This window comes from Crocodylus porosus, unplaced genomic scaffold (genome assembly GCF_001723895.1).
Source record: "Crocodylus porosus isolate Cpor-Errol unplaced genomic scaffold, CroPor_comp1, whole genome shotgun sequence".
In the NCBI taxonomy this organism is placed as follows: domain Eukaryota; kingdom Metazoa; phylum Chordata; order Crocodylia; family Crocodylidae; genus Crocodylus; species Crocodylus porosus.
This window is the reverse complement of record NW_017728919.1, coordinates 1,511,972-1,524,652: the sequence shown is the minus strand read 5'-3', so window position 1 is coordinate 1,524,652 and position 12,681 is coordinate 1,511,972. Positions and strand designations below refer to the sequence as shown.

The following is a 12,681-nucleotide window of genomic DNA, read 5'->3' as shown; positions in this document are numbered from 1 at the left end:
ACTAAATACTTGGAAAAATTGTTCTTTGCAAGCTTTTGGGCACACCCTTCTTCAGGCAGAGGAAGAGTCTACATTTGGGATCCCTCTGCCTGAAAAAGGGTGTTTGTATCTAAAGAACAATTTTTTCCAGCTATTTAGTTCGTCTGATAAAAGAGATCACATTTACCCAAACAACCTTGTCTGAAAATTGTATAGCATACAAAAGCAGCATGACTTGCTGACTAGCAACTTTAAGGTTTTGGGGTGCAGGGGTGTGACACCTGTTTTCAGCTAGTGTAAATTTGAAATCCTCCATTTGAAATGGGCTGTCACCAGGGTGGCTTTTTGCCTGTCACCCGGGAGGCGTAGTTGCTGGAGGTGAGATCTGGCCAAGTCTCCCCGCTGCGGACCCAGGTATTCAATGATGTGATCATGGCATATCTTTACTGGACTACTCCGCCGTTGCATGTTGTTGCTTTGTTTGGGGGTGTCGTATAGTTTTGGTTTGTAGTTCACATTTTGCAGGACTTAATCTGTTTGGAGATCATTGCAGACCTGCTACCAGGAACCTGGCCATTCTGGGCTGGACTGCACATCTGGAAAAGCTGGCCTGAAAGAATGAATTTCCCAAATCTTTAACTGGAACTTACCAACTTTTTCCTGTTCTGTAACTTTCCCCTACAGTGGCAAAGGAAAGCGAACAGATAATTGTTCCAGCATCTCCCATCCCTTTGTCATCTTTGCAAATGGGAGGCGTTCTGGGCAGTATGGGATAGGAGTTTGTCATACACATCCCTGTGGGAAAAGACACTGGCTGAATCAAACCAGGTTTGTCTTTTTCGGTTTTGCTTTCTTTTTTTTGTGGGGGTGAGGGATGGGGGGAGAACTTTTTGTTAGGTTTTTGGGGCATTTCTATTGCCACTTTTTCCAATAGGGAAAAAAAGCACCCTGGTATTTGACAGGCTGGTATAGAAAATGACCCAAAAGAGGGTTTTTGGTGGTTTTTGGTTTGTTTTTTCCGTTCAATTCAAGGACCATTGCATTGCTCTGTGCAAATTTGTGCATGTCATGTACACACGAGCTGTAAGTCTGCACCCCAATATCCTGCAGATCATTATGCTGTTTTCTACTTAAAACCTTCAGTGGCCCCTTACTAGCTTTTGAACCCAACCCTTGCTTTAACCTGCTGCAGGGCTGGTTCGCACTTGTGGCTGTGGGAGTTACCGTTCAGACCAAGGCATTTCCACCCTGACCTCTGCCCATCATGGTAACGAACACTTGTAGGTTATATAGGAGAGTGAGTCTGCCGATGATGTGGGAGAGGAAACCCTAGGACCTGCTTTTTAATGGAGATGTATTGTAGATACAGATGTTGAATTTCATCGCTGTCATCTAGCTAGACCCCGCTGGTCACAGGAGACCCCGGAAAACGATCCGTGTGGGGCTGAGGAAGGGGTGGGAAAGCAGTCATGCCGGGCTGGAATATGGGACCACTTGGGATGTTAGCTGAGTTTTGCCATTCTCTCGCCATGCCCACACATGAACTAAAAACTTGCATCATACATCAGGGCTGTCCGAGTGCCAGCCTGAAAGCAGCATGCAGCCCGCGTGTACGCCCCCCCCAACCTACACCATGTGCTCAGGCTCCCTTTTGGCTCCCCAGGCCATGCCCCCCACCCTCCATTGCTTAGCCTGAACTTCTCTCTGCCTGCCCCCACTCCAGGGGCATGGCCGGGGGCCAAAGGGGAGCCTGGGCACATGATGCAGCTGGAAGGTAGGGGGTGTGCCTGGCATGGGGGGGAGGTGGGCAGCAGGCACACAGTGCAACAGGGATTTTTCAGATAGAGATCCACAGCTGTGGTTTTTCAGAGGGCTTTGCAACAGGAAAACTGCTGTATTAGTTTTCATTCTTTTTTTTTTTTTTTTGACTGCAGAAAAATAAAAGCTGGTATTTTCCAAGGGACTCAAACTAGGGGTTGGGAAACCACTGAGCGGGAGTGTTTCACTTGAGGCCATATTCTGTGCTGTGGGATGGGTAGTCTTTATATGCAACTGCTTAAAAAAACTATAAAATTGCCTAATAATAATAATAGTAATAAAGCAACCACCAAGAAAGCTGGCATGTATTTTTTTTTTTTTCTTAATCCTGGGGAAGGAAAATCTGTAAAGAGGCTGATTCAGTGGGTCACTGACTAGACCTTTAAAGGCGGTGGTTCAGATGGGTCATCAAGGGGTTGGGTAATACTGAGTCTGTTTGCCCGTCACTAAATCATGTCTTGTTATCGTCTGAGCAGCGCTTGGAGGTGTTGTGATGAGTGGGGTAGGGGTACTGTAGGTACGAGCTGCAGTGTGGTGAGGCCCATGGCTGGAATAGCAGGGGCTGCTGCATGTCAGGACTGAGGTGTATTGGCTAAACTATGTAGAAAATCTCAACAGCCCCTGGCTTGCTGCCTAGACAGTGCTATTAGTCCCTCACTTCCATGAGCACCAAAATTAACCCAGCCTGTTCTCCTTTATAAGAGCACTCCCCCCCTCCCCCCCATGGATTTGAATGTTTAAACCTGGCCTCCCCACCTGCCACTCTGCAATTGCAGACGCAACTTTTTTTTTTCCAGCTATTTGTCCTAAACAAGTGCATGCCAAAGAACCACATTTTTCCAATTATTTTACCTTTTTTCTAAACAATTGCCGCCAAAGAACCACTTTTCCCCCAACTATCTTAATTTTTTTTCTAAACAATTGCACGCCAAAGAACTTCTGTGCTGACTTTTGCACAGAAAAACTTCTTGCAGGTTCTCCTGCGATTACAACTCCTGTTCCCATCAAGTCTGCAAAGCCGAGCTGGCGATGCATTATGGGTCCAATGCCCTTTCCCTCCCTTCCCCCCCCATACACACGTCCACAAACCTATTAAAAAAGCTGTTTGAAACTTAAGTTCAACTCCTGTGTCTCCTCATTTTTGGCCTGCCTCTGAATTCAATGTTTAAAAAAAAATCTTCCCCCCCCCCCTTTTCTTAAGACAACTTTTCCCAAAGTGACAGGGGTGTCGGGGGAGCACACGAGCAGTGTCCCAGGCGCGTGCGGCGTGTGCAAGTGCGGCGCGGTCCCTTTAAGAGCAGGGATGCTCTCCCGGACTTGTGCTCTGGAATGCCAGCAGCCGCCTCGCCGACAGACACTGCTGCTGCTCCTGCTCCTGCGGCTGCTGTCGTGTCTCAGCGAGGGTTAACAACACTTCAGCTTGTTGTCTGGAACCGGTTCAGACTGGTTTTCGAGAAAGTGCTTTGTCTCTCCGACTGAATCCTGGGAAGGGTCATGTGGAGCCCAGTGATGTCATGGGATCAAACCCTGACTCAGCTGTTTGGATCAGATATGTGTCTGCAGGTACAGGCTGAAATGCCAAAGCTCACCCGAAAAGCAAAAGTTTCTGTGACTTTGGCACACAACGAGTTAAGTGCGATCCCGCAGGAGTTAAGCACTTCCTGTGCAGCGAGTGGAAAAGCCTGGCTCATTCATTAGGAGGGAAGAAACTATCAACTTGAATATTACAATGGCAGTGTCTTAATCTCTAGTGGCAGACTATCAGGAAACATGGAAGACACTCTTCACTCAGGGTGTGGTAGTCCTTTTTCCCCGTAACATCAGGTTTCTGAGACTTGCAAGCAGATACAGGTGCTGAGAAATCCGTGGCAGGGAATCCCAGTAAGGTTCTAGTCCAGATGATGATGATTTTTTAAATATATAATTATTTTTTATTTGCATGGGAGGCAAATGCGTTCCACTTTCTTGAGAAACATCCAAACTTTTATTGCAGCTGTGAGTCTGTACAGTCCTGGGTATCCTGCAGGATATTTTTATGGCATGCTTCTTCCAGCTGTAGTTGCTTTAAACTAAAAAGTGCAACTACAGTAATGCTGCATAGCTCCGTAAGACCTGGGTCTGAAGTTCTCTTACAATAGGGTGAGCGAGCAAACTGTCAGCACTTTTTATTGCACCCTCTCAGGATCTCTTCATTTGCAGCGACACCCTACTTTGTCCTATTTTGAGATTAAGGTGATTGGATTTTTTTTTAATTGCTCCCCCGTCCCTTAAAATGCATTTAACTGACTTTTCTCTCCTTTTTTTCCAGAGTCTCACAATGACAGAGGAAGCATGCAGGACACGAAGTCAGAAGCGAGCGCTAGAACGAGAAGTAACACAAAATGACGTGGATAGTAAAAAAATAAAAATGGAGAAAGGACTGTTGGGAGCAGATATAAAGACTGAAGGTGACATGAAAATAAAGGCAGATCCTGGATCTGGAAAAGTGCAAGGATTATTGAAAGGAGGGGAGGTAAAAGCAACCATTAAAGTTGAGGTGCAGACGGGAGATGAGCCTGTGGACATGAGTACCTCAAAAAGGTGAGTGTAACCAGGTGCTGCCAGCACACTTCACTATTCAAGTTATGTGCACACCAAAATTGAAAAGCTCAGTGAGCAGACACTTGGAAAGACCTCCAAGCTTCTCTGCGGGATGGCTGCAAGCTGTAAATACACATGCAAACTGCTGAAGGAGGTGCGGCGTTGTAGCTTCAGTATTCCTCCTCAGATCCAGCTGCTAGTGCTGCATAGTCTCGAAGTAGCTGCTGCTTTATTTTTTCCCAGCTTCGTCTTCATAGCAGCTTCCGTGGGAAATGAACCTCTTTAAATGAGGAGATGTGGTCGAAAGTAAAGGCATGAATGTAGATGGGGTATGTACTGCGCTGCTTACTCTCGAGGTCGCTCTCATATGGTAAGGCCTCTTTGCACCCCATAAGCATGAATGACATAGGAAGGGGCTAAACTGTCCTTGTGACCATACGTGAGAAAGTGGTTTTGATGCATCTTAGCCCTTGTGCACATACTGCTGGGACTTCAGAGAAGTTGGGGGAAAAACCTATTATAAAGGGGCTGATGATTTAAGGTGCCTCCATTTTTCATGCCCAGTCTAACACCTTCAAAGGGTATGGTTTTGTTTGGGTTTTTTTGGAGGTGGGGAGGAGAAGGGGCTGTTGTTTGAACTAAGTTTGATACCCTAAAAATGGAAACATCCAATGTGACCAGCCGTTTTGGGGGAAAATTGCTCTTGGTTTACTAATCAAGGTTGTTTTTAAAAAAAAAAAAATACAAAACACATGTAGTACTGAGACGCAAATAAAGGACCTCCAGCACATGGAAACGGTGCTTTCAAAACCATCACCCAAAAGTTGGGTTACAGATTTTTCAAGTTTCTTCTGCATATTGCCTGTCCCGCAGTCTGGTCAGGTACCGGGATTACAGGTGGTGATCCTGAAAATTCACTTTTTTTCTTCTCAGAGAAAAGACCTGGAGCAGACTTACTTTGGGATGCAGTGTGGTGTGGTGTTTGGTGCATAGTAAAATAAGTCAGGACTCCGTAAGTGTAAAACTGTTATTCCTGGCTCTGCCACTAATATCAGGGAACTAATGCACCAAAGCAGAAATGATTTGTCCATTTGCAAAATAGGCTAAATATTCCCAGAGTTGTTGAATGTCTTAAGAGTATAAAGTGTCGAGATCCTTGAATAAAAGATGGTTTGTAGCAGTTTAGATTTACTACTGCTTCACTTGTCAGAACAGAAACTAGAAGTTCCTGTTGAGTATGCAAATTTGTATGTATTTAAAAAGCAAGAAAGAAAACTGTAGAGGGGAATAAAATTAATCTACCCTCACTGTAGAACTGTGATGAATTTGAGTTATCCACCTATTCCTATGCTCTGCTTCCGCTTTTTCAATAAGTAGTTTTACTGCTTGTTTTTTATTTTGTCTGGTGATACATTATATCACTTTGGTACATCCAGAACAAATTTCTTGCAACAACTTGGACTTAGTACGAATTCCTTGGACCATATTCTTTCCTCTGTAAACTCACTGGCAACCGGGGCATCTCCCAAGGTTGCTCAAGGTGATCTTTCAGTATGATTGGTGATGAAGACAACTTTTATCAGCTATGTGAGTACATTATTGATGTAGGAAGAGGGAGTAAATTGATAACTCCCATGCAAAAGAATTTTGCTTGTTTCTCAGAGAATGAGGAAAAGGATCCAGATGATTAAAAAAAAAAAAGATGCCCTTTTTAGAAGGCAGTTATGCCTTCTAACGTTATCCCAGCTTGCTAACTAGTGTAACTGCTTGAAATGCTTTCTCCATGGAAGAGAAGATAAGTGGGTTCGGTTCCCAGCTTTGCAGCGGATTTCTTGCATTCACCTGGGCAAGCTAGGGTTAAAGGGAGAGTCTTAGCAATCTAGCAAAGTCTTTTTGAAAGCATTAAATGTTGGGGCGCCTCACCCACCCTGAGCCAGCTCTGACCTCACAAGTACAGTTTCCAGTTCTTGTCTATGGGCATCCACTTGCCTCTTGCACTGTGGGACTAGTGTAAGCCAGACTTTGAACAGGAGCATTCATGGTTGATTTTTCAAAGAGCCTCCATAGAAGATGCTACCATTTAAAAAAAAATTGAGATGTGCTCCACCCCATGCATGCTGTGTAATAGCTCTGCTTCTGAATCTAATAATTGTGATTTCTTTGTGGGTATGGAAGAAAGTTTACCTGTGTAAGGAGGTTGCAGTCTGTAGTACCCGGATCTGAAACCTAATGAAATCTGTTCTTCGCCTGGCTTTGGATCAGGCCTTTGGTTTCCAGTTGGGGATAGAATTGTGAAATGTCACTTGTATCTGTTACGATCGTGGTTCAGAAGGGGAGGGATAAAACACTGGGGTGCCCTGCCTGCGGAAGAGGAATGTAAATGATTCTGTGGAAGGTAACTACATCCCCAGGCTTCCCCTCTCTGCTCCAGACTGATGATAGCTCTTTGCTTTCAATATGTGATCAAGTGTTTGGGCACTCAGATGGTCGTGAGCAGCCTGCTTAGGTATACGGATCCTTTACATCTCGGCAGAGGCAATAGGTGATGAGATGCATGGGGCCATAGGACAGATTTCATCCCTTGGCTATGTCAAAATCCAAATGTCATTTTTGTTGGTGGCATTGAGACCTTAAAGTATCAGGCTGGGCCTCTTGGTTTGGGACTCACATTTCCAGACTTTCGATATTTATGAGTCCAGAACACAGTTGATGTAAGACCCGCATCTTTGAAACAGTTGATTTGTTTTGATAACTAAATAGAACGATTTCTGATCTTAAAAAACCTTCTTGCTTGGGTTAATCTCAGTTTAGTATTTTAAAACTTGTGTTAATGAACACTGAATTTTTTCCCCGTTGGGAATGTTATCAGTTGATCACTGAAGCTTTACCCTATCTCACACTGATTATCCATTCATTCCTTATGAATCGAGTTTAAAAAAAAAATTGAAATCTGAACCTGATGACACCTTTGGGTTTAAAGAAAGGAAAACAAAAGAAAAATTTTGGAAGTGTTTCTGACTTCTAATCTCAACATCTAGAAAAAATTTTAAAAAAGGAAGTTAAAAATAGTATCTGGTTTCCTTCTGGCATCACAGAACGAGCTCAACAGAAGAGAGTCTGTGGTGGTAAAAAGTTTGTGACGAGAGGTCGTACAAGGCCAAACCAGCGTCTTGCTCCTGTGTGTGTTTCCAGCAGCGTAGCTCGTTTTGAGAAGTGGACCAGTAGGCCAGATCTGCCGTGGAGAGTAAAAAGGGACCAAAAGTGGCTTGTGCCTGTGCTCTAAATGATGCAGAAATGTGACGATCATCTTATAAATGATACTAGAGAAATAAGCATTGATGGACGGGGAATTGCTTGGCAGGGTTTGACTCAATTCAGCTCCTTTTTAAACAGATGAACAAAGCAGTTAATAGCACAGTAATTCAGAACAGCTTCTACCTAGCTGCGATCACCAGACTTTTCTCGGATTTCTTTCAGTATTTTCTTGCGGTAGCTTTCAAGCAAAATCAGTAAGGGAGCTGCTCCACTTAAGAAGTGTAAACCCCCACCTCCCTCTTCCCCTTGCAGGGATGGAGACCTGCAGAGGCCCTCCTGAAATACAGCATCTTCTGGATTATCAAACATCAGCTCTCCAGCACTGTGGTACTGACACTGCTCTGATATCACCACCTTGGAAACTGTGCTTCTCTGCAGAGTTTAAAAATACCAGCAAAGGGCATGAGAGCTGAAAGAAGTTAGCCAAAGAGTATTCTGTCTCCTGATCCACTGCTTTTTGGCTCAATGGCATTTTTAAGTCAGCTTAAACTTGTCATGGCCCTTTTAAACTTCCTGGCTCATCATCCTGTAGCAGTTTGGTAGTATGTCATATTCCTGAGTCCCCTTTTCTCTCCTTTGCTGGGAAAGACCTTAATAAACTGCCACAGGGAAACAGTAAAACCCCTTCATAAAATATAGCTTAAAGTTGGCAGTGGCCTTTTTATTATACCCAGGAATAATAACACCATGGACTAAAATAGATGGAATGTGACTGCAAGGACTTCTCTGCCTACCTCCGAACATGCAGTTTTTACAAGGACTGAAACATGTCCTGTACCACGGGGGTCCGACTCTGGGCAGCGTTCCTCCCCCATGCTGGAGTGGCAGAGATAACCAGGTGATAACCTCTGTGCATATCTGGTGTCCGTCTTCAGCATGCAATGAGCCCGGGTCAGTGGTGCCCAGGTGTGGGCACTCCCAAACCAGTACCGTACCCACACTGCTGTGTTCTCGACACTTGCACGTGTCTTGGGGTGTCGGGGCCCACCTGTGGTGCAGGCTGAGACCCTGGAGGGTTCATCTCAATCAGTTGTAATGCATTTTATATTTTCCAAAGGGTAAGTTTTGGGTGGGTTCTTTGTGAACCAGCAGCACTCTGCAGTGAGCATGCTGGCAAAAAGTCACAAAGCAGGCAGGTCCCATCCTTTCTCAAAGCCTCAGCCCCTGAATCCAAGTTACAGGGGGTTGTGCACAGCATTAGGGGTGTTTGAAGTAACAGCCTAGCTCATGGCATAGTGAAGATGTACATGAACTAGGAATCCTGCCTTTTTCTGATTTAAAACAAAAAAAAATCCAACATCCTCTGCTTTACCCCCCCCAACCCCACATTTTTCTCTGATTAAAACAAAACACCACTATATATTATTTGAATTGACACAGTGTTTTGTTTAATAACAGGAAAATGTGGATTTGGTGGGGGGAGGGTTAGAGCAAACAATTTTGTTTTTTTTAAATTGGACAAAACCAGGATCCCTGCCGATGACTCTGCCTTTATGGGTATCTCCCTGGCAAGCCCATGCACATTGACGTAGCCTGTTGTCAGCTAGCACGTGTGAGCTGCCATTTAGTTGCTAGACTGTTAGGACTTGTTGTGCTCCTGCTTGGGACAGCTACAGAGTGACTTCTTCCACAAGGATCCCCTTGCTAGCTAGCACGGACTCTAATGCAGCAAGTCTGATTCCCATTGCTGTGCTGGCAGGTGAAAGAATTCGTGTTGTGCTGCACGCCATCCTGCTCACATAGGATCAGACCTTCATAGTAATGTGTTCAGGTCTCATAGGGATGGTATAAATTCTGTTAATCCAAAATAAAGAGAAGTGTGCTGCTATGAGAGATGCTCGGATGCAGTTTGTACACCCAGGACCGTGGCGTGTCAGTCTGACCGTATGTACTGGGGAGAGTTGGAAATAAAGCCCGAGAGAGTCCTTTGGGGTGTGCAGGCAATGGGCCGTTTACATATAGCTCCTCCAGCACATACCCAGCTCTCGGGGATGTTGTTGAATATTCCCTGCTCAGTCTCTCGTTACGCAATCCGAGGCAAGCAAAAGAGAAATACCTTTCTCTTTCAACTGAACTGGCCTACCTCCGCCGATAGCTTCACTTAACACCAACGGAGATGCATCTTAACACCTTTTAGCTCCGTTTTTTGGAGAGGCTGCAGGTGGCCTGGTTTGAAACTAAACCTGGTGAAGATGTTAAGCAGTCTTGTTTCTACGTGAGGCTTTCAGTGGAGTTATTTTGAGTTGGGAGAACAAAGGTGGCTGCTTTTGCAGGTGATGCTCTTGGTGGTAGACTAGGGTGCAGCCTCAGGTCCGGATTCTGCGTTCCCGCTCCTGGGCCATGCATTATGGCCAATAAAGGCAACGATGCCGAAGATAAATTGCTGTCACCCTCTCCCTTTTTCATATTTCCCTCTCCTTTTAAATATGCCTGAATGCTGATTTTTCCTTCCAACTCCACTCTAGTGGCTTAATCTTAGTTGAGTACATGTATTCCCCTTGGTCTGAAGACGAATCCCGCAACCCATACCATTATCAGTGCATTAAAGGCTATAGGGCTTGGCTCTTTCGGGCTAACATCATTCTTCCTCCAGTAAAAATGGGAGAGCAGCTAAGCCGTCACATTTACTTGCTTTTGATGCAGTAAGTGATTTTATGGAAGTTGATCTCCTTAGGAGCAAACCTATTTATTATTTAAATTTCCATGGGCCATCCCCATGCTTTTCAGCTCCAGTTCTTTCAAAATTACATGCAGGCTGGCTGGCCTTAGCCACTGCTTGTTTGTTTTAAGTGAAAATTGCCAGGAAAAATGAGGGTGGGGAAATCTGTAGGCTTCCCTAGAACGATGGAGTCTTGCCAACTAGTCTAATCACAGAAAGTTGTTTTTTTTTTTCTGTGCAACTCTTCCAGCATGTGGTTTGGGGAACGTCGCTCTTGTCCCGGAACTACCCATTATGGTTCCGGGAAAATTGCATTAGCAGGGCATCATGTCCTCCTTTTGTTGTACAACATCACTAAAAATAACCACTTGTGTTTTAATCTACTTGTGTTTTAACTCGCCTGTTAAAGTTACGTGCTCTGAGCTGTGTTGTGGGGCCCTTGATGGAGAATTTACCGTTGTCCTTTTCCCATTGGAAAAGGGAAAACTTTTCGTGGTGGTTCTCCCATCCTCTCCCAAAAAAGTTTTTCTGCATTGGCTCATGTGGCTGGGCCATGATGGGAATGTATCTAGAGCATGTTCTTAAATGTGCCTTATTTAATCTAGGATGGGTCGGTTGTTCCTTACCTGTGATGGGTCGGCTGTTACTGCTTTGGCTGGAGCCGTGCGCGAGCTGAACGCAGTGCAGGTTCCAGGGCAGTGTAAACGGGGCTCTGCCACATTTCACGTTTCACTCCAGTGGTTGAGGGGTAGCCCGGATGTGGTGGGGCTCCATTACAAATCAGGTGTGCAGCAAAGGTTGAGTAAAGGCCACTGTGGCAAGCCCAGGGGGCAGGTTTCTTGCTTTTGTGAATTTCTTAACTTCAAAATACAGGCCCAGCTCCATGAAATCCTTCCCCCTCCAAAGCAGCAGCGTGGGAGAAAGGAAAATGTAATCATCTTGTTTCTGTTTCAGTAGTGTACCAAATCTGTCAAGATTTCCATTGATGCTTTTTGGAGTCTCGTGGATATTTGAAATCTCTAAAAGTCTGCTTTCCTTTATTTTCTGTCTTTTCTCTTCTCCCTCCTTACCTTCAGTGCCTTGAGGGGAGAATATATGGAGGTCATTGGATAAAATAAGGAAAAACTTATTCTCACCCACACTCATGTTGTGGGTTAGGGATTAATCCTGCAGGGCCATAGTTCTCATACCTGCTTTACTTCCTAGCAGATGGAGAGAGACTACCTAGATGTCAAAGGATTGCAGCTTGTGGGATGAGGAAGATGAGATGCTACCCAAAGAACCTTGTCCGAAGATTTGTGGAGATGTGATATTTTTTTCCAACTCTTTAGTTGGTCTAATAATGTGGTATCTTTTGTTAGGCCAACTAAATAGTTGGAAAAAAATTGTTCTTTACAAGCATTCGGGCACAAATACCCTTCTTCAGACTCTCCTTATGCCTCAAGAAGGGTGTTTGTGCCTGAAAGCTTGTAAAGAACAATTGTTTTCCAATTTAGTTGGTCTAATAAAAGGTATCACGTTTACTCAAAGGACCGTGTCTGCCTATGTCCTTAGAGCAACATAGCTATTACCAACATCCACAAATCTTCACACATTATAAGCATGGAAGACTTCTTATTTTTATTTTTTTTTCCAGGCTAACGTATGCCATTGAGATGAGCCCAACCTGGATAACTGTTCAGTTAATTGTGGTTTTTGTTAAATTCCTATTTGGAAAAAAAAAATGCTTTAGCAATTTGTGCTGGCTTTAACAAGATAATCTGTTATATTGCTTCTAAGGTCAGCTAGGCCAAAAGGTAATGAGTCAATGTCCGTCTGAGTGGGGCCAGTCTGTTGACCCAGGGCAGGCTTACTTGCATGGGAGCGCTTGTAGCCTACTGACACTTCAGGAATTATCTTTATAACCACCTCAAAAGTATTACAAAACACAATGACAGGCTGGCGCTCTGCAGCTCAACAGGCAGCGCCAAAGTCTTGGAAGATGCGGTTCACTGTAAACATCGCCAGTTTGTTTTAACACAAGATAACGGGGGGGGGGACAGCTGGGAGTGCAGAATCAGGAGGTGGACATTTCACAGCCTTTATGACGAACAAGGGCTGCAAAAAAGAACTATTTGCATCACAGCCATGATGCTGAATGATGCTAATAAACTATCCTAGACCAGAGAAGTAGAGAGGCCCAGAAAAGTGAGCTCTCTACCTGGAGTGCTTCCAGAAAATGTTTTGGGTTGGGGTTTTTTTTAGTTTCCTTGAATTTTAACAGAAGCAAAACTGCCAGCCAGCTACATCTTAATGGCATAAAACTAGGTTTTTATAGATAACCTCCCCAA

General features: G+C 44.5%; 1 protein-coding gene across 7 annotated transcripts in view; it reads left to right on the top strand.

The window, feature by feature from the left end:
* GATAD2A (GATA zinc finger domain containing 2A) overlaps positions 1-12,681 on the top strand; it is an 82,988-nt gene that overhangs the window by 46,631 nt on the left and 23,676 nt on the right. For 3 of the 7 annotated variants that reach the window (XM_019538322.1, XM_019538316.1, XM_019538315.1), the window contains exons 1-2: positions 3,337-3,360; positions 4,106-4,377. In XM_019538322.1, the coding sequence (XP_019393867.1) occupies positions 3,349-3,360; positions 4,106-4,377 (284 nt within the window). In that variant the 5' untranslated portion in view covers positions 3,337-3,348. Of the gene's footprint in view, positions 1-663; positions 808-3,336; positions 3,361-3,386; positions 3,591-4,105; positions 4,378-12,681 lie in introns of those variants that run through there. The other 4 variants (XM_019538318.1, XM_019538317.1, XM_019538320.1 and 1 more) reach the window with 3 other exon arrangements.